We start from the raw sequence: 21,366 nt of genomic DNA on the forward strand, positions 1-21,366 counted from the left end.
TCGACGAACGATATGGGTGACCTTCGGGGGCTCCTAGCGACTCACCACTCCCTTCTACGACAGCACAAGATCTTCTGGCGTCAGAAATCTCGAGTCTAGTGGGTGCGTGAGGGTGACCGCAATACTAGTTTCTTCCACCGGACTACGATTATTCGGAGGTAGCGGAGCACGATCCACTCGCTGCGAGATAGGTCTGGACACCGGGTGGAAGGCGAGCCCTCCATTCGTCAGATCTTGTTGGATTTCTTCCGCACCAGATGGACGGAGGAGGAGGAGTCCGACGACAGTAACCCCCTCCCTCCTCCGAAGGTGGATGTGAGGATCGAGGATGATGAGAACGCAGCCCTGGTCCGACCGGTGTCGGCACAGGAGGTACAGGAGGCAGTCTGGGCTTTGGCTCAAGACAAGGCTCCGGGACCAGATGGGTTCCCCTCGTTCTTCTTTCAACGATATTGGGGTATTATTCAGACAGCGGTGGTAGAGGCCATTCAATGCTTCTTCTCCCAGGCGGTGATGCCAGGGGATTGGAAGGCTACCTTCATCACGCTCATTCCGAAGCGTCAGGAGGCGGCCGAGCCCTGCCACTTCAGACCCACTAGTTTGTGCACAACCTTGTATAAGGTAGTGGCCAGAATTATGGTTCGAAGGATGAAGCCCCTTCTGCCTGGCATCATCAGTCAGGAGCAGGGGGCGTTTATAGCTGGCAGAAACATTTCCCATAATGTTTTGCTGGCTCAGGAGATGATGTGGGACCTTCAGCGAGCATCGAAGCGACATAGCCTGATGGCTATTAAACTGGATATGGAGAGAGCTTATGACAGGATCAGATGAAGATTTCTTCAGCAGACACTGGAGGCGTACGGATTCCATAGGCAGTGGATCGGTTGGGTGCTGGGGTGTGTCAGGGGGCCAAAGTTTTCGATTTTGGTCAATGGCACACCTTCTCCTTTCTTTGAGTCTACCATGGGGCTGCGTCAGGGATGCCCTTTATCTCCTTATTTGTTTATTCTTTGTGCTGATATTTTGTCTCGTGATTTGCAGAGGGTGTGTGCCCGTAGGGAGCTGGAGGCCTATGTTCCCGCTCTGGGGGCTAGTCCTCTTTCCCACTTACTCTTCGCTGACGATTGTCTTCTTTTGGCCAGGGCACGGGTTTCTGATGCACGGGTCCTTCGTAGGGTGGTAGCAGATTACTGTATGGCGTCGGGCCAGAGAGTTAACTTCCAAAAGTCAGCTGTCCGCTTCAGTCCGAGTACGGAGAGCAGGGTCAGACAGGAGATTCGTGGGATTCTGCAGATTCCTGAGCAGGAGGAGACATTGACCTACCTGGGAGTTCCCATCACAGGCCGCAGATTACGAGTGGCAGAGTGTTCCAGCCTGGTGCAGCGGGTAGAGAGCAGGTTGGAGGGATGGAGAGCAGTTTTCCTATCTATGATGGGGAGACTGACTTTGATCAGATCAGTGTTGGGGTCCATGCCAGTTTATCTCATGGCCAACACTGTGGTTCCGAAGACGACCTTACTGAGGATCGAGCGACTGTTGCGGTGCTTCCTGTGGGGGTCACATGGCGGAGGCCGCGGGGTGCATCTGGTAGCCTGGGAGCACGTTTGCCGGCCTACCAGTGAGGGCGGTCTCGGGGTGCAGTCCCTGCTGGAGCGTCGCGAGGCTTTCATTGCTCGGCATGCAGCTCGGTTCCTGCTAGAGCCACACGGGCTATGGAGTCAGGTGATGGCTGCCAGATATGGACGCGACGGCTCAGAGGTGGCATGGAGTGGGCGGCGAGTCTCCTTCATGTGGCGTGAGATTGGGAGGTATGTGCCGACGGTCTCGGCAAATACCAGGTGGATAGTCGGCGATGGATGGAGTATTGATGTGACTGCGGACCCATGGGTGGACACTATCCCACTGAGGTGCTGGCCGACCATGATCGATGCTGCGGCTGCGGAGGGACTGCGGGTTTTTGATCTTCTGGCCCCAGGAGAGTCAGCATGGGATGATGCCAGGTTACGTCAGCTGTTCGGGGGACACCTAGCTGAGAGGATCCGGTCTCTTCCGGTGCCAGGTTGTGGGGGGCCTGATGTCAGGGTTTGGGGCACCTCATGCCGATCCAGGGTCCGACTGGGAGATCTCGCCGGTGTTATCCAGCAGGAGCATGAGCCAGGGCAGGACTACACTTGGATCTGGAGGTCAGAGCTTCACCCGAGGGCTGCACTCTTCCTATGGAAGGTGGCGTGGGACCATCTTCCGACGAGAGCAGCGCTGAGTAGGTGAGGATGTGAGATCCCTGCGGAGTGTGGGACATGCAATGTGGAGGAGTCGGTCGACCACGTGCTTTTCCAGTGTACGTGGGCGAGGTCGGCATGGCAGTGGGCAGGGTTCCCGCAGGAGGTCTGACATAGGAGGCCTCAGTTTTTACAGACGATGCAGCAGTGGTTGGTCCGCCCTCAGACATGTCAGGAGGCTATTCGAGTGACTTGCACAGCACATCAGATCTGGCTGGCAAGGAATGCTCGTACCCTCGGTGAGCGTAGGGTGTTACCGAGGTTCGTGGTGGAGCTAGCGCGCGTACAGGCATTGGAGATCAGATCTTCTTCAGATGGACCTCTGATAGCTCGGGACACCTGGGGTTCTCTTTCTGCTTCGGCAGCTTCTCAGATGGTGTTCTTCACCTGGGAACCCCCACCCCCGAGTTTCCTCAAGGTCAATTTCGATGGATCGGTTCTGGATGGAGGCGCGCGAGGTGGTGCGGGCTATGTGATACGGAACCCGCACTCCAGAGTGGTGGCAGCAGGTGGTTGTCAGCTGTTCGGCACGTCGGTCCCCGGGACAGAGTTACGAGCTGCCTGGGCCGGTCTTCGATATGCAAGGCAGGCTTTGCAGGCTGGCTCGATTGTTTTGGAGGGCGACTCAGCCACAGTTATCAGTTGGATTCAGAAGGGGCTGAGGGGTGAGGGCTCAGACCACCCCTTAGTTCGGGACATAGGGATGATGTGTGGGGTTGGGGTGGCCATTCAGGCCAAGCATGTATTTCGAGAAGCCAATGGGGCAGCCGATTGGGTGGCTGCCTTCGCGGCTCATCATTCAGGATACACCCTTTGGGTGGGGGAGGGGGAGCTGCCTCTGGCTCTCCGTGAGTTAGTATTTTTTGACTTTATTGGGTGTATTCGTACACGTATTGTATGAAAACCCGTTTTTAGCCAAAAAAAAAAAAGAGCCCGCAGCAGAATAGATCAAGGCATTTTTATTGTTAAAAGATATTTACTTTATCCACTAGACAAATATGAAACAATGCAATGTGCAAACTAGTTTTGATCATCTAGTGGAATGTTGAAATATGTAATCATTTCATACTTATAATCATAATGTCCAAATATCAAGAATGCAGTCCCAATCTATACACAATCTTTGTGGTGCTCGTTTTCTTCCTTGTCTTTCCAATTGAAGAAGATTGGACCGTTTTCTTTATTTTTTAGGAAAGTAGTTGCTCGTGACCTTTCCTCACAGTAGTCCATGAAGAATCATCAGCGTATTCGACTGCCGAGTTTGCAATTTGCAACTTATAATCTTGTCGCTTGTCATATTTGTCACTGTAGATATGGCAAAATCTCATATTCCTCGTACGACATCAATTTCTAAAGCAATATCAAATCAGAGTCGGCCCAACCCTTAGGCGACTGAGGCAGTTGTCTAAGGCCCCGGCCCAAATAAGGCCCATTACAGGAAAGGCCTCAAAAACAAAATGGAAAGAAAAAAGGCCCTCTTGTGAGTTCGCCTTAGATTAGCCCACTGCATGGAAAGTCTCAAAGACAAGACGGCTTTAGGCCCCCAAATACATTGGGCCGCTCCTGTACTAAATGATAGTATAATTTCTTGAACATAACAATAACCTCACCTCAGTATAATTAGAGTTCAAATCTTCCACTACTATTAGAATAGTATATATCTAACTAGGATTTGAACTCCTAAGGATTTCCCCCTTTGGAAAAAAAATAGAAAAAATAATAACCGATACAACTTCTTCTTTTTTTATGGTACAACGGTTATTCGGCGTGAGTACAACCAGCAGAATTAAGAGAAGAAGATGGTGAAGAGGTGGAGGAGCAGCAATATGATATGTCCATAGAACCTCTCCCAAATGTTGGGCAGCAAACGAGGCAACCCAATCTGCAGCCCTGTTCGCCTCCGGTATACATGCACGACCTGAAAGGCGTTACAATCTCTCGCCAACCAATGAATGTCGCCGAGCAATGGGTTACAATTCCCCTTTTGCCCCTCATCCAGTATCCATTCAATCATCGTGGCCGAGTCCCCTTTAAGAAGGATGCCCAAACACCTGTCTTGTATAGGTGATATCCTCTTATGCTGCCCTGAGTTTTGTTCTTATGGTTGTTATTTGAAAAGTGAGTCGCCCCCTAGTAGCAATCAGCTTGGAGTCATGACCTCTGATCACACAACCCATACCTGCTCTGTCTCCATCACTGGGCACGCTCCCGTTGAAGTTCACTTTGAGATGACTGGAGGGTGGGGGCTCCCAAGAGATAAGGATGATCCTGGGCATTGTAACAGTAGAGTGGGAGTCTTAGATGTCCCTAGCCATCCCAGATGAGGTTGCCGTGGTAGTCTTGGTAATCTCAACAACTTGGAGGAGAGCTTTATCCACTACAGTCCTTGAGGGCGCCCGCTTGTCTTCAAAGACCTGGGTGTTCCTGTTCAACCATATGTGATACGCTAAATAGGCACAGGTGATACTCCACTCGGCAGTCCTCGGACTCCGCATGGATTTCCTCAGATGGAGAAGCGGATCCTCTGCTGACTCGGTGGACTGCGACAAGAAAAAAGCGGCCCTCCTCCAAATCTGTGCTGCCCACGGGCATCCGAGAAGAGTATGGCTAATAGACTCCTCCATGTCAAGACACCTTCTGCACATCTTACACCCCTCCTAGCCAACACACTCATGGTCGGTAGACAACCCCATGCCACTTTTTAGATAAATAAGGCCACTCGGGGGTGGACGTGCATCCTCCAAATCCATCCTCCATCTATCTGCCCGGTGAACTTCCCTTCCACCACTGCTTGCAGGCCCGTGGCACATACCTTAGCCCTTCCTATGGCCGCCCAAACTAGTTTGTCTGTCGTCTCCCCATTAGGTAGCAGAATTGCTAGAATCCTCTCAGGCAGCTACTCCCCGTATGCCTCCCTAATCAACACCTCATTTCGCCTGCCCTATTCAGAAGGATCAGGTCACTAACTCTGCATCCTGCTAGCCTCGCCGAATCAATCATTGTCGACACCCGACATAGCGGCTACTCGGAATCCAACTGTCCTCTAGAATATCAATGGACCGACCATCACCGATGGAGCATTGAAACAAATCTCCCTTCAAATGAAGGAGTAGTGACTCCCTGCCTGAAAGTCAACCATCGTTATGTGAGCTACGTATTTGGCCTTTATTAGGGCGCTCCACAGGTTATCAGATTCTAGGATATATATCTAGCCGCGTGTCTCGCCGCCAACAGTGCCCATCTCGTCGCCAATTAGTAGACCATCACCTTTCATGCCACCAAGTAAATGCCTTCTTTGCCATTCTATCTGCCCTAGATGAAGTTCCATGACTCCAAGGATCTCAAAAGCGACAGCACTATGGTGTTCATACCAACACCGGTGCGCTCTTCCCTGGTATGGAACCACGTCGACATCCTAAACGCAGTGTCGGAGGGTGCACACATGGGTGCCCAGAAAGTGGGTGAAAAAGTACATTAACAAAGAAAAAAAAACAAAAATCTGATCAGGCGTGATAAGGGAGGTACAGATACTACAATAACATGAATAAAATATAGCAATCATTTTTTTTTCTTTTAAAAATAAGTAACTTGCAGCAGCCATGGAGAGCCGGACAGGGGGTTGTATCTTTCTCACGAAAAAAGAAGGATTCACCTTCCTTTTAGCGAATCCATCGTTCGATTGTACAATGGTCGCTTCGAGATCTGTGCAGCCGGATGACAGGAGGCGTCGAAATAAGATCACTCATTCTTTCGCGCGAAAGATGCAACCCGAACCCTAAAGACCCACTACATATAATGTGACTCCTCTTTTTGTAATAACTCACCCTATTTGCCCTGCTATAGCCTGTCACGAACGACTTTTTGTTTTTCTCTTCCTACACAGGTACCTACAATCGTAGGTCCGGATGCTCTAAAAGAGGGTAAGAATATCAATATTTCAATAGAAATACTAAAAGATATAGATATCGAAGAATTTCTATTTCCCAGCTTCACAATTGGCTTCCGCTTCCAGTTCTCCCTTCTTCTCTTTTCTCTCCCTAGGGTTTCTCTACTCTCTTCGCGCCGCGGCCGCCAAATCCGCGCGTCTTATCGTCGATCGGCTCTCAGAAATCTCTCCGGCGATCGGGGCGTCGAAGAATATCTGTAAGTTATCTCAAAGACAGCCTTTTTTTTTTTCCATTCGATTTGGGCCAGATTTGAGGAATTTAGCCGGTTTGTCCCCGCGCAAGCCACTAGGGTTTTATTGGTGGATCAGGGTTCTTGATCCACGGTTTTAATTCGTAAAGGTGGCCTTTCGCTAATTCGATTTCAGTGTTTTTTTCCTTGTTCCGGTCTCTTGTTTACTGTGATTCAGATGGTTTGGAATTAGGGATTTATTTGGTGTTGTTGGTATTCGGATTTGCGCACTAATTCTTTTCCTTACCAAGGTTCGATGGGTTATAAATCATGGCTTATTTTCAAGTAATCTGTTCTTTTTTTCTTGTGGGTTTGGGACTGAAAAGAGTCATGGATGACATAAAGTTGAAATTTTGATAAATATAGTATGAACCCTGGATTTCATTTTTGTTGATCTGTAAAAATTAGCGTACTGTTAACTAAAACTGCCTTATGGATTTGTTCAGATCTGCTGTTTATATTGAGAAATTAAGAAAACATACTGAAGATCTGGCCTTATTGTTGCTGCTGATATTTGCGGCCTGTTTAGTCAGTTATGGTTGATGCATTTCAGCTTGGTTCATAAATATTAATAATCAGTCCGACGAGATTGATCTTATTATGTGTCTTTTTGCTTGAATTTGCTTCTCAAGTTTCAATTTTTTCTTGTTCATGTTTTAATCGTTTAGTTGGGTGATATAGATTAGTACAGATCTCTTCACCTTTTGATTGGGGATAGTGCTCCTTATACTGAACAGATGTAGTGAAAATATCATATAGTTTTTGACGTACCCTTGGTGCTTCTTCTTTTGCTTCATTTGTATCTATAATATGATGAACAAGATTATATTACGTATCATCCATATTAGGCTTGCCCTTCTAACTATTGGTTTTTCACTCTTGGTGCTGTCATTTTTTATTGGATTTCCTTTGAGATCATTTGTTTCTTTGTAGGGAGAATGTTAAATGAATTCAAGCATATGTTCTGTTGATTGTATTATGTTCGCTAATGAACAACTGAAATAATGCCTGATTTCTTGTGGGCTTATCTAAGTTCTCTTGGGCCCTTCATGTAACTGTGGCATGAACTTAAAGTTGAGCAGCCTGTTCGCATTTGCAAACTTTGGGTGCTCCTTTTTCTGTGGTTCTGAATATATGGCACTTAGCTCCAGGCTGTTATAGAAGGTTCTTATTCAGGGTCGAAGCACCTGCGCTGTGGGCCATGGGGATAGAAGATGATATAAGAAATCTTTTTTTTGAAAAGAAGGAAAAAAAGAAGGCCACATTTTAGCTGTATCTGATTGCTTCTCTCTTTTTTTTTTTCCTTCCCTCTCAGAAGCACAAGATGGCAATGGAAGTAACCCAGATCCTCTTAAATGCACAGTCAGTGGATGGTTCAATTCGGAAACATGCAGAAGAAAGCCTGAAACAATTTCAGGAACAAAATCTTCCTGCTTTTTTGCTGTCTCTTTCCAGTGAGTTGGCAAACAATGAGAAGCCAGTGGATAGCCGTAAATTAGCTGGCTTGATTCTTAAAAATGCCTTGGATGCAAAGGAGCAGCATAGGAAAAATGAACTTGTGCAAAGATGGTTATCTTTGGATATGGGTGTGAAGGCCCAGATCAAAGCATACTTGTTGCAGACCCTTTCTTCTCCTGTACCTGATGCTAGGTCCACTGCATCCCAAGTTATTGCTAAAATTGCAGGTATTGAATTGCCCCAGAAGCAATGGCCTGAACTCATAGGCTCTTTACTGTCCAACATACACCAGCTCCAGCCTCATGTCAAGCAAGCAACACTTGAAACCCTCGGTTATTTGTGCGAGGAAGTTTCTCCCCAGGTTGTTGACCAAGACCAAGTGAATAAAATACTTACCGCAGTTGTTCAGGGCATGAATGCTTCTGAGGGGAGCCCTGATGTCAGGTTGGCTGCTACACGAGCATTGTACAATGCATTGGGATTTGCGCAGGCTAATTTCTCAAATGACATGGAGAGGGACTATATTATGAGAGTTGTTTGTGAAGCGACTCTGTCACCCGTGGTGAAGATACGACAGGCGGCATTTGAGTGTTTGGTCGCTATTTCATCTACCTATTATGATAAGCTTGCATCATACATGCAGGATATATTTAATATTACAGCCAAAGCTGTGAGGGAAGATGAAGAGCCTGTTGCTCTTCAGGCTATAGAGTTTTGGAGCTCAATCTGTGATGAGGAAATTGACATCTTGGATGAGTATGGAGGTGATTTTACTGCTGATTCTGACATCCCTTGCTTTTATTTTATTAAGCAGGCTCTTCCTGCTTTAGTTCCTATGCTATTGGAGACACTCCTTAAGCAGGAGGAAGATCAAGATCAGGATGAAGGGGCTTGGAATCTTGCAATGGCTGGGGGAACATGCTTGGGTTTGGTTGCAAGGACTGTTGGAGATGACATAGTCCCTCTTGTGATGCCCTTTATTGAAGAAAACATAACAAAACCAGATTGGAGGCAAAGGGAAGCAGCAACATATGCATTTGGTTCTATTTTGGAGGGCCCATCACCAGACAAGCTCACTCGCATTGTCAATGTTGCCCTGAACTTTATGCTGACTGCATTGATGAAAGATCCAAATAATCATGTCAAAGATACTACTGCATGGACTCTCGGAAGAATATTTGAGTTTCTTCATGGCTCAACTGTGGAAACACCTATAATAACACCAGAAAATTGTCAGCAGATCCTCACAGTCCTGCTTCAGAGCATGAAAGATGTCCCTAATGTTGCTGAAAAGGCCTGTGGCGCTCTCTATTTCCTTGCTCAAGGTTATGAGGATGTTGGTCCAGCATCACCATTGTCTCCTTACTTCCAGGAGATTATCCAGGCTCTCCTCAATGTTACCCACAGAGAAGATGCTGGAGAATCTCGTCTGCGAACTGCAGCTTATGAGACTCTGAATGAAGTTGTGAGGTGTTCGACAGATGAGACAGCTCCAATAGTGATGCAGTTGGTGCCGGTTATCATGATGGAGCTCCACCAAACTCTTGAGGGACAGAAGCTGTCATCTGATGAGAGAGAGAAGCAAAATGAGTTGCAGGGCCTTCTTTGTGGGTGCTTGCAGGTGATTATCCAGAAGTTGGGGGCATCAGAGACAACAAAGTATGCCTTCTTGCAGTACGCAGATCAGATAATGGATCTCTTTTTGAGGGTTTTTGCTTGCCGAAATGCAACAGTTCATGAAGAGGCTATGCTTGCTATTGGTGCTTTGGCATACGCCACAGGTGCAAATTTTGTCAAGTATATGCAAGGATTTTATCCTTATCTGGAAATGGGTCTCCAAAACTTTGAGGAGTATCAGGTCTGTGCCATCACTGTTGGTGTTGTTGGAGATTTATGCAGGGCATTGGAGGATAAGATTTTGCCTTTTTGTGATGGAATCATGACACAACTCCTCAAGGATCTGTCCAGCAATCAGCTGCACAGATCTGTGAAGCCCCCAATATTTTCGTGCTTTGGCGATCTTGCTTTGGCAATAGGGGAGAGCTTTGAGAAGTATTTGATTTATGCCATGCCTATGCTCCAGAGCGCAGCAGAGCTATCTGCACATGCCGCGACTGCTGATGATGAAATGCTTGAGTACACAAATCAGCTCAGGAATGGAATTTTGGAAGCTTACTCTGGCATATTGCAAGGTTTTAAGAACTCTCCGAAGACCCAGTTGCTGTTGCCGTATGCTCCTCACGTCCTTCAGTTCCTGGATGCTCTGTACAACGAGAAGGACATGTGAGTTTCCAGACCATGGCTCTTTTTTCAGCTATTCTTTATATGTTTCATTAATCATTTTGTCGATGATTACCCATGTCTGGTTTCTTGTGTTTATCAGGGATGATACAGTGATGAAGACTGCAATAGGTGTTCTGGGCGATTTGGCTGATACACTAGGCAGTCATGCCGGTCCTTTGATAAATCAGTCTGTTTCGAGCAAAGACTTTTTGGAAGAATGCTTGTCATCTGATGACCATTTGATTAAAGAAGCTGCCGATTGGGCTAAGTTAGCTATCAGTCGGGCAATTGCTGGTTGATGATAATTCCGGTGCCTTAGAAGTCTGCATATGCATTTGGGTCGTGTCAAGTCTGGTCTGGGATTGCATACGTGTGTGTCGGTCATCACCAGTTTCGCACAAAAGGGGTGGAGTCTTACCAGGGGTGGAGTCTTACCAGTTGTTGCTAGCTCATGCATCGGCAACATGGAGTCGGGTTCCCCTTTTCATTTGCACCAAGAAGTAGGATAATTATGTCCCTTCTCGAAAAAGCTGGAGGGAGCTCTGTTTCTGTTGGCTGCACAGCCTGAGGTCTCATTTTCATGGCTTGCATAAGACCTTTGTGTCACTGTCAGCGTCAGTTATGCTCATTGCATTTTATTTGTGACCTTCCGATGCTATCCTTTTCCTGCGGGCAAGCAATATTAGGTTGGCCGTCGCAAGCGAATAGCACCCAGTGCTAAACAGGATTTTACTTTCCTCGCAAGAGCAATTTCTTGTTTCACCATGCTCTCCTCCACTTTGGTCAAGTTGGAAATATATATTTCTTGCCCCGGACTCTGCATTGTTTAGCCTTTTTTTTTATAATCTTCCTTTTTTGGCATTTTGTCTTGGTCTTGCATTGTTTCAGCAGTTGGTCTGTCTGCATTTCATCATCCCCCGCCTCTGGATACTTTGGAGTTACATGTGGTTTTTGTTGTAAGCATTACCCATATGTAATCAGGTTTCTATATGTTGTTGCGTCAGTCATTTCATCATTTCTACAAGTGTCTTAAGCATCCATATGCAATTGCATTGCATATATCTAGATAAACCTTTGCTCGCCACCCTATTTCTGTTCCCTTTCCAGTGGGCTCTTCTTCTGAGATCATACTTAAAACCGTGTAAGCCATTATGAAAGATAGTTTGCCCGTATGTATCTGTGTAGCTTGTTGTTGTTGCACGGAATGGGGCTTGTGCAATTTTTCCCCAGCCCTAGTGTTTCAGTCTGCTGGTAATATGAATTTTTTTTATTTGGTTTTGGGCCATGTCATATCATACGTGGCAGCATTCTAAATATTTATTTGCCTTTGCATTAGCATTGCAGGCGATCCAACTTCTATTTTTTAGTCTTGTTCCTGTGGTAGCTTGTATCAAGAGCTGCATAGGCTGGAAGGAGTATTTCGCAGGAAGCAATTCCTTGGTTCGGATATCCTGCGGTCCACAGATCGGTGAAAGGTCTGTGTGTTTTTATCAACCCCTAACACCTTTACGCAAAAAGATCAGCATTAAAAAGAAAAAAATAATCATACAACTTCACAGGATACGAGCGTACCTTATTTGGTCTTACACCCCTCTCATTACTTTATCATTTACTGCCGACCGTCTGTGGATCTTCTTATGAAATCTAGTGCACCTTTTACAGCCAGGCTCTGTTATTGGTGGGTTTTCCCTCGTATATGCGGAGATAAATTGGTGTATTTCACCCTTCCTTAGCTCAGATCCTTTGTGGTTTCTGTGTCTGGCTGGTCCCCTCAGTTCAATCATCCGCCATCCATGTGGCTTCCACAAATTGAGGACCAGTGATTTCAGACAACGTTCAGATCAACTGAGTGATAGAAGCATGCATCCACGGTGGAGGCAGAAACTGACAAGTAGTAGTGAGATTAATGGTTATGTTCAGAATTTTCTTGGTTCACAATTCGCATCCTTCTCTGTCAGCTATATGTACGCGAAAGCATCCCTTGGTTTAGGTTGAACCTGCTTATCCCGGGACGGACTCGGCCCTGATTTTTCAGCCCAATGGATGGGGATGGGCCTAAAAATCAAGCCCATTTTTTTATATGGTCCATACTTGGGTTTACATCGATCGGACCCAGCCCGAACCCGATTTTATAAATTGTAAATTAATAAATATATTATATATTCTTTAATGTACTATATTAACCTTAACGTTTCTAATTGTTACTTCCCTATTATCCTTTAGATCCCGAATCCCACAAAGCAATCAAAAAAAATAAGGGCTTTGGTGCCCAAGGCCCGGCCTCGAAGCTCGAAACCCCATATGTAGCGGACTTGGGCCAGGCAAAGAGGTCCGAAGGCCGGGGGCCATAGAAATTGGTGCAGTCATCTGGCCTGAACCCAGCCCGAACCCATCCCGGACCGCCCGATAAGTAGCTGCAGTCGATATGAACTCACTAGATCTCGGAACTAATCCTTGGGAATGTATGGGCCGGAACGGGCCGGGGCCGATAAGGAATATATATGAGGAAAGGTCCTTATATTAATATAATAATTACCTCCGAGGTGTTTACCTCGGCCCCATCGCGGGCGCCCGTCGAAAGTTTCAGGTTCTCTCTCTCGCGGCGAGAGAGCGGACGAAGACGAATAAGGGTGTTGGTGCGGCTGCATGGCCTCTGGTTCCCTTTAGCACCGCACCGAGGTCCAGGCCTCAAGGTGCGGTCGCTCATGGCATTCCACCACCGATGTGGGCCCTCGCCATCGATGTCGCTCCTGGTCCTGCCATTCTTTTGCCGGTCTCTTTCCCTTTCCAATCTTTCTTTCTTCTTTTTTTTTGGCCAAAATCTTTATTAATTTTCTTATATATGGATGATTAAAACGTAAAGGATCTCCGAAATTAGAGCTGACTTTCGTTTCTTAGGTAGCCATGATTTTAGAATTCTTTCAGTGTTCATGTGTTCGAAACTTCGAATGCCCTTGCCGGTATGTTACCCTTAGCTAGCATCTTGATTGGTATTCTTCATTTCATATTTGCTTTCCTCTTCTTCGGTGGATTTTTTTATATCTAATGTACGGATTAAAACGTGGATGCTGAATATAAGAAAGCGTTGTTGTATCTGAGGAATGAAAGGACGAGAAACCTCCACTCTTTGTAGGTGACAAGCTGTGATTGAAAATGTCGATTTCATGGGCATCTAACGCTACAGCAAATTTAGCCATCTTGATCGACATATTTGTCTATTTGGTTGGTCGCTTAGAATTTAATTATCATTACCAATGCGTGCTCAAGTATCTAATCGAGTAAACACTAAATTCGTGCAAAAATGGGGCTGATAATTTGACAAAAGGTTGACTTTTTTCTGTTTGCATAGATGCTCCGAATGGTTAGTTCAGCAGAAAAAAAAATTAGAACGGTCCAGAAGGATTTGTTGGAGCACATGCATCTGTTTGGAAGATGTGTAATCAACTACTTTCTGCTGAAAATTTTCATATATCATGATGTTGGGTAATAAAAAATTAGAAACATTGTTTGAAACAAAAGCTTCCATTTCTTTTTCTGTTATGTTTTAGCTGTGTTATACAACACAAAAACTAATCTGACTCACATAATTGAGCTTACTTAGTTTAATACAGATACAGGATCATGTTATGCTCAAAGGAAAAGTAGATCTTAGATGGGGTGGATTAGGTTTCTCATTTACCCAGCTGCTGAAGAAGTTGGATAATCATTTGCCTTTTCTTTTGAAGCTTGTCGTATTTGTGCATCAACAGCATTTTCTCAGTTGATAATGCATGGTCATCTGAAATTTCAAGTGATGCACAAATATCAGACTTCCTATGATCAGTTTTTCTTTTGTTAAAAGAAAAGCTATTTTATACTGGCAATCTTCACTAGGCTATTCTGTGTGTCTCCAGTCTATAAACAAAATTTATCTTTTATTGAATGGTTGCTTTAATTTCTTTTCCATATTGTTTTACTGAATTTAGATGTGAGATAAGTGAATTTTATAAGCATATTATATATGCAGCCTTTGTCACTCATTCCAGACATGGACTATTTTTCCCATTGGATCTATTGTACCGTTATATGGTACCAATCAAATTTTCTTGGTAAATCCAGTCATGCGATGTTTATCAATTTCTCAACATACAGTAGACTTACATCTTAAGTCCATCATAAGACTAAATTATCGTTGATTTGTTTACAATGCATGTATCACATTTACCATAAAAATGTGATACATGCATTGTAGCTCTCTGTTTCTTGTTGCTGAATCTATGTTTGTAGCTCTCTGTTTAAAGAATGAGCAGTAGAAAGAAAGTATCATCAATTGTGTTTATTCTCTTAAATCATGATTTTGTGATTTTCTATTACAAATGTATTTAAGTTGAGGCAATTATTAATATTATTATTATTTACTTTGAAGCACAAATTCTTGGGACAAGTGTCTCCTGATGGATCATGGATTTAAATAAAAAATGCAGGAGTGATTCAACTAATTTCCACCCCTGCATCTTGGTTTTTTCCTATTATATTTTGTATACAAATGGAAGCACATTTAATTTTGTCAATGCCGAACCTAAGTCCAGATGGAAGAAGGTGAAGGACTGAAGTTAGGTTGGCAGTCAATTGTAAGAAAACATGTCAAACTCCGAAATGGAGAATGTAGTAAAGATAAGAATGTGTAGATGGATCTGTGGTAAATAGGGGAAGGATAGACTAAGAATTTAGAATATTAAAAGAAAATGATGGAAAATTGGGTGAGATGTTATGCTTGTTTATAACAGAGATCTAAGAGTGTTTTGGTAGGGAGATATACTTTAACCTTTATTGACAGGCGTGGGAAGAGGAGAAAGAAGTTATGTGGATGGAGGTTGTGAAAAGATAAACTCCTTAACATACATCAGAGGGCAACCCTAAACAGGAATTCTTGGCGAATAAGGTTTCATAAACCCCATCTGAAGTAGCTGGGACCAGGCTTCATGGATATGGTTTTGGCTAGAGATAGCATGCATGTTTTTTCTGTTGTATGGTGACTGGTCATGAGCGCAAGCATGAGAAATATCCTTGGAGGCCTGCTTTATGTTTTTTGGTTATATATACCTTAATGACTTTGAGAGGAAATGTATGCGAGAACAATACATAAGTGGGAAAAACACTCAAGAACTAATGCCATGCGGTTTTTAACTGATTTTCCTGAGCAGGAGGGTAGTTTCACAAATGTATTCTTTAAGGAGATTGATAAATTCACTCCCTAATATATTATAGCATTTACATTTTTGTTACTTATCAAGCTAGAGTAAAATCCTTACGATAAAAGGATGTCCGAACAAAAAATCTAGCAACTATTCTTAATCTGCCTCACCCTACCTATTGTCTTCATTTGGTGTTTCTTATTGTTTTTCTTTTCTCTCTTTTATTTTAGGGCTTTGGAGATGACAAGGTAAGATGTCAAGCAGCAATGAACAGCAAAGAGCAAGTCACAGTGTGCTACAAGATCTAGGGGCATTAGTAATTGGCAACAAAATCCCTATTTCCCTCCCTCCCTTTATCTTTCCCTTTCTCTATTCCTTCTTAAGATAACCTACCTCTCTCTATCTCTCTTATTTGTTTGTTTCGAGGGCTTCTTGCTGGGAGAGTTCAGTTTTCCTATAAGACCGCCCTATCTTATCTTATCTTGCTATGTGGAAACGATTTGAACTTGTTTCCTACTTTGGTTTCCGTCTGGCTTGATAAATGCACTCTAAGTTCCAGAAGGTTAGTTCCTTAAGGGTGAGAACTGAACTAAGTAGATGTGTTTATTGAAGATAGCAGTAGCTGCATGGGTGGGGAAAATGGTGTAAATGTGCCCTCTGTTCTCATATTTATATTAAAAACAAGAAGATGTCATATGCCAAGCAAAGTTGGACTTAAAGGCTTTCCCATTGTATGATTATAGAGGAGCACGTTTCTTCTATAGAGGTGATTACCTAACAAGCATGATGTAACATGCAATAATTCTTTATTTCCATGCTTATATGTTTTTATTTTATATTCTTGCCTGCTTATCAAATTTTCAATCAATCTATTTGTGGAAAAAATGTGCTATTGCAGTTGATTAAAAGATACTCTGTGCTCCTGTGATCACATGATAGTTTCACACACATATATGCGTGGAATAGAAGCATGATTGCTAATTATCATTGGAAGTTTGAAACATTTAATTTGACATACTATTTTGTCTTTTTATAAAAAACACCCTCTGCAGGTACTCTTCTTATATTTACATCTCAGTGGCTTAATTCTTGGGGCCATGACTAGTGGCTAAAGACATGTAATTACAGGGAGAGTCAAATTTACTTGAATGTATGCTGAACCTGCTAGAGATATCAGGTAAAATAAGATGGAACAGATATTACATGTCTATTTGTCTTCATGCTCAATTCTATGCCTTCTTATAAGAATGCCTGCATGTGCACAGATTTAAAATATTCAATCCAAAAAACTATTTAATTGTGTACCTTATTATCTTTAGATAAACAATACAAGTATACAGATTGCAGAGACTAACATAAATATTCCCATCCCACATTCGCAAATGCATAGATTTGTGCATTTGTCAAAATCTGTCTTTTTAATGAACTAGGTATATATAAACTTCAGTTAGGGGATGTATTTACATGCATGGTCTAGGATGATATTTTTGGTTGCTGAATTTTGAAATATCTAGTCTTGTATTGAGTTTTTTTGTTTAAACATCATTAGAGAGAGGTGAGAGGAGTGACTTTCTACCACTTGTGCGATGATAGCTGGCTCAGATGTTACTCTTTTTGTCCCACCTGACAGCTTCGGAGGATGCAGGAAGTAATCTAATGCATTCATGGATAGCATAACTATAACAACATTTCGCTATTATGTTAAACTTGTTTTCAAAATCTTATGAGAAACTAGGATGTGTCATTGGCCAATGTAGTTTGCCTTCGGCTAAGTGCAAAGTGCAACATGGATTCTGGACAGATATCTAGGGGTTGGTTGAAAAAAAACATCAAGAAGATTTCAAAATTCAGGAGTTCAATGTCCACAAGAAAAGGAGTGAGAAAACTGGTGTAGCTATATAGTGGGATTACTTCTGTATATTTCAGATCCTGCCCTACGAATCCAATTTAAAAGCTAAAACATATCGAAGTGTTTGAAATTAATATGAATACCTGTAGTTCACATGCTTTCAAATTCTTCCACTATCATGATATACAGATTTGCTAACTGTTCATCCACTATTTGTGCATAATAACCAAATCATTTGATTGAATATTTCATAACATTCTATTTTCTGGGACTTCCAGATCCTGATGCAGATGCTGAAGTACATATTGTACTGAACTCTCTTGTTGTATAGCTGCTGAGAGTCGCTATGAAGACAATCGGGAATGCTAGCCATTGGCATTCTGGTCCTTTTTAGGTTTGGTGATGTTCAGGGAGTAGAAGACATTTCTTCATGGCAGCACAGTCATGGCTAAGAATTAAGAGCATAATACCAAATATTAGAGGTACATTATTTGAGACATTGGACCTAAGCTTATATTGCTGTAGTTCTATAATGTAAAGTGTTAATGAATAGGGAAAATATATCTGAAGTAAACAATAAATTTCTTTTAGAAATTGTGCAAACTTTTGGATTATAGGCCTTTGAAGTTTGAAATTTCTTTGATCATTTTCCCACATCAGCTAATAAATAAATACTTGTGCATAAATGCACATTATTTCTCTTTTGGTTTATTTAATCCAACATACCTGCATCAAAATTTTGTTCAAAAAGGAAAAATAGCAACGATGATATTGATGTCTTTGTGGTTAAACAAATACATAGTTCTCTATGAATGCAAATTGTTCATGTTTCCAGTTTAATTGATTCAACATACTGGCATCAAAATTTTGTGCAAAAAGAAAAAGAAAGTGGCAACGATAAAATTGATATGCTTATCTAGTTAAAGGATTGAGAATCTACTCAGACTAAACTTCAACATTGGTATGGACATCGCATTATGCTCAACTTTTGCCCATGTCTCAAAATAAAGGAGATAGAGACATGGGGAGCATGGAGATGCCGCACAGATGTGGCCCATTGATATGTGCAGTCGTGCATGAGTCATGTGCATTGTGTAAAATGCTAAACATTGCATTAGTCATGTGGACTGTGTAAAATGTTAAACATTGTGCATAAAGTATTATTCGTTTCAGTAGCACATCAAGGAATTATAGTTCCCCTCTTTTTTCTTAGAAGTACAACAGGTTTAGGGTAATAGGAGTCATATTACTGACTTTTTTGTTTCTTGATGGTGGTGGAGACCTAATGCTGTGATAAAACCGAAGGTAGTGGGAGTATATACGCACTGTTGTATGGCAGGGAAATAAAGCTAGGGATATGGATAGGTGGTCAACTTCATGAAAGTGGTGACCTTAATGATAGGATGGCCACCACCCGTATCTTGGTCCCGATTCTACTAACAATACAGTGGTGGTGGGTGGGAGAGGTCCGAATTTTTCCCATAGACAGAAACACCTCACGCAACCAGACTATGAATATCAGATGGGTAAGAGAACAGAGAAATACACAAATATAGAAAGTAAAATAGAAAGCGGGAGCAAGAAGATCTGTAACAGTGTGCAGCACCAGAGGATCATCCAGTGGTTTTGTTTTGACTATTACTTGGTGCGTTCTTACCTTGTTCTTTTCTTGCACCTCCTTTTGCTGTCACTCTCTCACGCATGTTTATTAGAGACATGCTTAATCCACTCCATATGGCTCAGCTTAGATTCTTTCACTTGTTTTTTATTTTTATCTTCCCTTGGGAAACTCCTGCATTTTGCTGGGTATTTAAGAATTAAGATGCATATAATCAGATGTCATTGTCAAACTGCCATTCCTTAAGCTCCTTTTATGAATGTGAAAAATGGATTGAATTTGTTTTTATATATTTATATATTTCCTGACAAGATATTGCTGTTATGACTTGAAATTAGTTATCTTGTCACATAGTTTGTGGTAGCCCTTCCCAAAAGCTAGCATTGTATTAATTCTTCTCTTAGGCATTCTGTAAAAAAATGGTGAAAGTTAAGTAGCAGGGCTTTTCTTCTGTGCTCTAACTTGTAGTATCTTATCGCCCTCCTCTTGAAATGCTTTCACGTCTCCGCCCAAGGTACGCAGTACTGACTGTACCGACGTACCGGTGGGCATCGGTACCGGTACGGTACCGAACCAAACCGAGCCGAACCGGTACGGTACCGATGGGGCTAAAAGCCAAAAAAAATTTAGAGCCGGTACGGACTGGTCGGTTCAGGCCGGTACCGGATCGTACGGGTCGGTATCGATCGGTATGCGTCGGTACCGGATCGGCATGGGCCGATACGCATCGGTACGGGCCGGTACGCATCGGCTCGGGCCGATACGCATCGGTACGGGCCGGTACGCATCGGTACGGTTCGGTACCGAAATATATAGCTGTACCATACCGGTAGGATTCGGTACCGGTATGTACTGGCCGGTACCGATCCGTACCGACTGGTACGGCAGACCATGCGTCTTCCTTTAAGCAAACTCTTTGATTGTCTGTTGCCACTTGACATGCAGTTGCAAAAGGTTGAAACGAAACTACTCTTCAGACAGGATTTTTTTTTCCTTAGGTTTGGAAGTGGTACCTGTGGGGTTTGTAAAATTTAATTAAATCGTAATGAAGCTGGTATAACATAATATTGAGTTGGCTAGGCTAATAACTGAGGGAGTTGAAGCATGCAAGAGGCATGTATGTTTTGCTTCTACCACCACATAAAAAAGCTTTTTGGTGGTGAACAGGGAATCAAGAATTCTGAAGTATCTGAAGTTAGTGCAGTTGACTTCTTGTTGGTGGGCTAATGGATATCATCATCATTCTAGAAGACAATCATGAGTTGTGGACCATGTCAAAAACCTACAAGGCTTTTTCAGCTGCCACCAGTCGAGCATAAGAGGAGCCACACCCCTCCCTTTAACACCCACCAGCTCCTGAGAACAGCAGCAGTAGCATTAACCATGCCAAGACTCGTGCCTGTCCTCATTCTCATTTTCCTAATTCTTCTTTTTGAGACGTCTTCAAGTACGTAATTTTTTTTCCTGTCTCTGTACTCCATTTGTTTCTTGATTTGTTAAGCAATTTTTATTCCACAGGCCCAGTCCAGAGCATTGAGGATGGAATTAAACCTGGACACTTGGTGAGCAAGGTAATGTGGATGGCTATGCCCCCATATTCAAATTTCTGCATACAAATAAATGCTCCTTGCATAATGCTGAACACCCATTCAGGCATGAACTTTGTTGCCGGGACAAGGTTTTCTGGTTCTCCTAAATCTTAGAGGCCGCACGCGTGCAGCTAGAAATGCTGCTTCATGTGCTATCACAAGTTGGCTGTGGTATGAAGAATGGTGCTCTGATTTTAAAGTGGCGCCGAAGCACCTTCATGTTAGTTAAATCCTGTGTTTATAGTCTGAAAAAACTGGTGATGGTTCGTGAAGAATAGCCAGAGAAACTACAAAGTAATCCAACATGGACCGTTGTTTGACATATAGTTTGCATTTATGCTACATTCAGCATATAATCAAGGTTTTGTAGTGATGCCATCATCTTCCTATGATCATATGTAATATTCAGATAACCTGTTTTTTATACCATGGAACACATTAAGGAAAACCAAAAAGCATGGATCATTCAAAAAAAAAAAAGAAACTGCTAGACAAAAATAATCAAGAATTTGATCTGTGAACACTGTTGATTGTGGAGCATCATTGCAGTACTTTGGGTCCATAACTCTGCTCCATGCAATCTTATGGAAAGAGGTTTCTTACCTTGTCCGGTCACACTCACACAAGCACAAAAATGTATTTTGACATGTAAAGAAAGAATCATCTGCCCCATGAATTTTAGCTTGTATCACGTATAAATTTCTAGATGACTTTCTGTCTGCATGATAAATTATTATTGTAAGTATCTATATTTGCTCTCTCTTACCCTTTTTTAAAAATGTCTTGATGTCCAGATACGTGCAATAAGGGCTCTAGGGGAGATCACACTGGATTATGACGACGGAGGAGCTAACCCCAAACATGATCCCAGGAAGGGGAAGCCAGGGAATGGCGGCAAGAATCCGTAACTCCCATTTGCCCATCCCCACATAAAGTATGT

The 21,366-nt window shown here is 43.1% G+C and overlaps 1 protein-coding gene and 1 long non-coding RNA gene across 3 annotated transcripts; both read left to right on the forward strand.

Annotated features, from left to right (window-relative positions):
- The first annotated feature begins 6,130 nt into the window (after positions 1-6,130).
- Positions 6,131-11,549, forward strand: LOC103697027 (importin subunit beta-1-like). 2 transcript variants are annotated; one of them, XM_008778788.5, is made up of 3 exons: positions 6,131-6,422; positions 7,771-10,196; positions 10,297-11,549. In XM_008778788.5, exons 2-3 carry the CDS (start codon positions 7,780-7,782, stop codon positions 10,493-10,495), a joined length of 2,616 nt encoding a protein of 871 aa, XP_008777010.1. In that variant the 5' UTR covers positions 6,131-6,422; positions 7,771-7,779; the 3' UTR covers positions 10,496-11,549. The 2 variants fall into 2 exon arrangements, with proteins under 2 accessions (XP_008777010.1, XP_088565656.1); XM_088709530.2 differs by having other exon boundaries at positions 6,225-6,422; positions 7,389-10,196.
- A 1,613-nt stretch (positions 11,550-13,162) lies between these two features.
- On the forward strand, positions 13,163-21,307 carry LOC103697026 (uncharacterized). The gene is made up of 6 exons (XR_016398026.1): positions 13,163-16,136; positions 16,423-16,547; positions 17,498-17,701; positions 20,005-20,284; positions 20,356-20,408; positions 21,221-21,307. It is a non-coding gene; the product is annotated as an uncharacterized LOC103697026 (long non-coding RNA).
- The last annotated feature ends 59 nt before the right edge of the window (positions 21,308-21,366 follow it).

The sequence above is a fragment of the Phoenix dactylifera genome, chromosome 1 (genome assembly GCF_051530095.1).
Source record: "Phoenix dactylifera cultivar Ajwa chromosome 1, Ajwa_hap1_PhDact_Kaust_v1.1, whole genome shotgun sequence".
NCBI classification, from domain to species: domain Eukaryota; kingdom Viridiplantae; phylum Streptophyta; class Magnoliopsida; order Arecales; family Arecaceae; genus Phoenix; species Phoenix dactylifera.

Bases quoted from the DNA above. Each gene is read 5' to 3' on its own strand.
- LOC103697027 (XM_008778788.5), top strand. From the start codon at position 7,780: ATGGCAATGGAAGTAACCCAGATCCTCTTAAATGCACAGTCAGTGGAT. The intron at 10,197-10,296 runs GTGAGTTTCCAG...TGTGTTTATCAG, and splicing joins CTGTACAACGAGAAGGACAT to GGATGATACAGTGATGAAGA.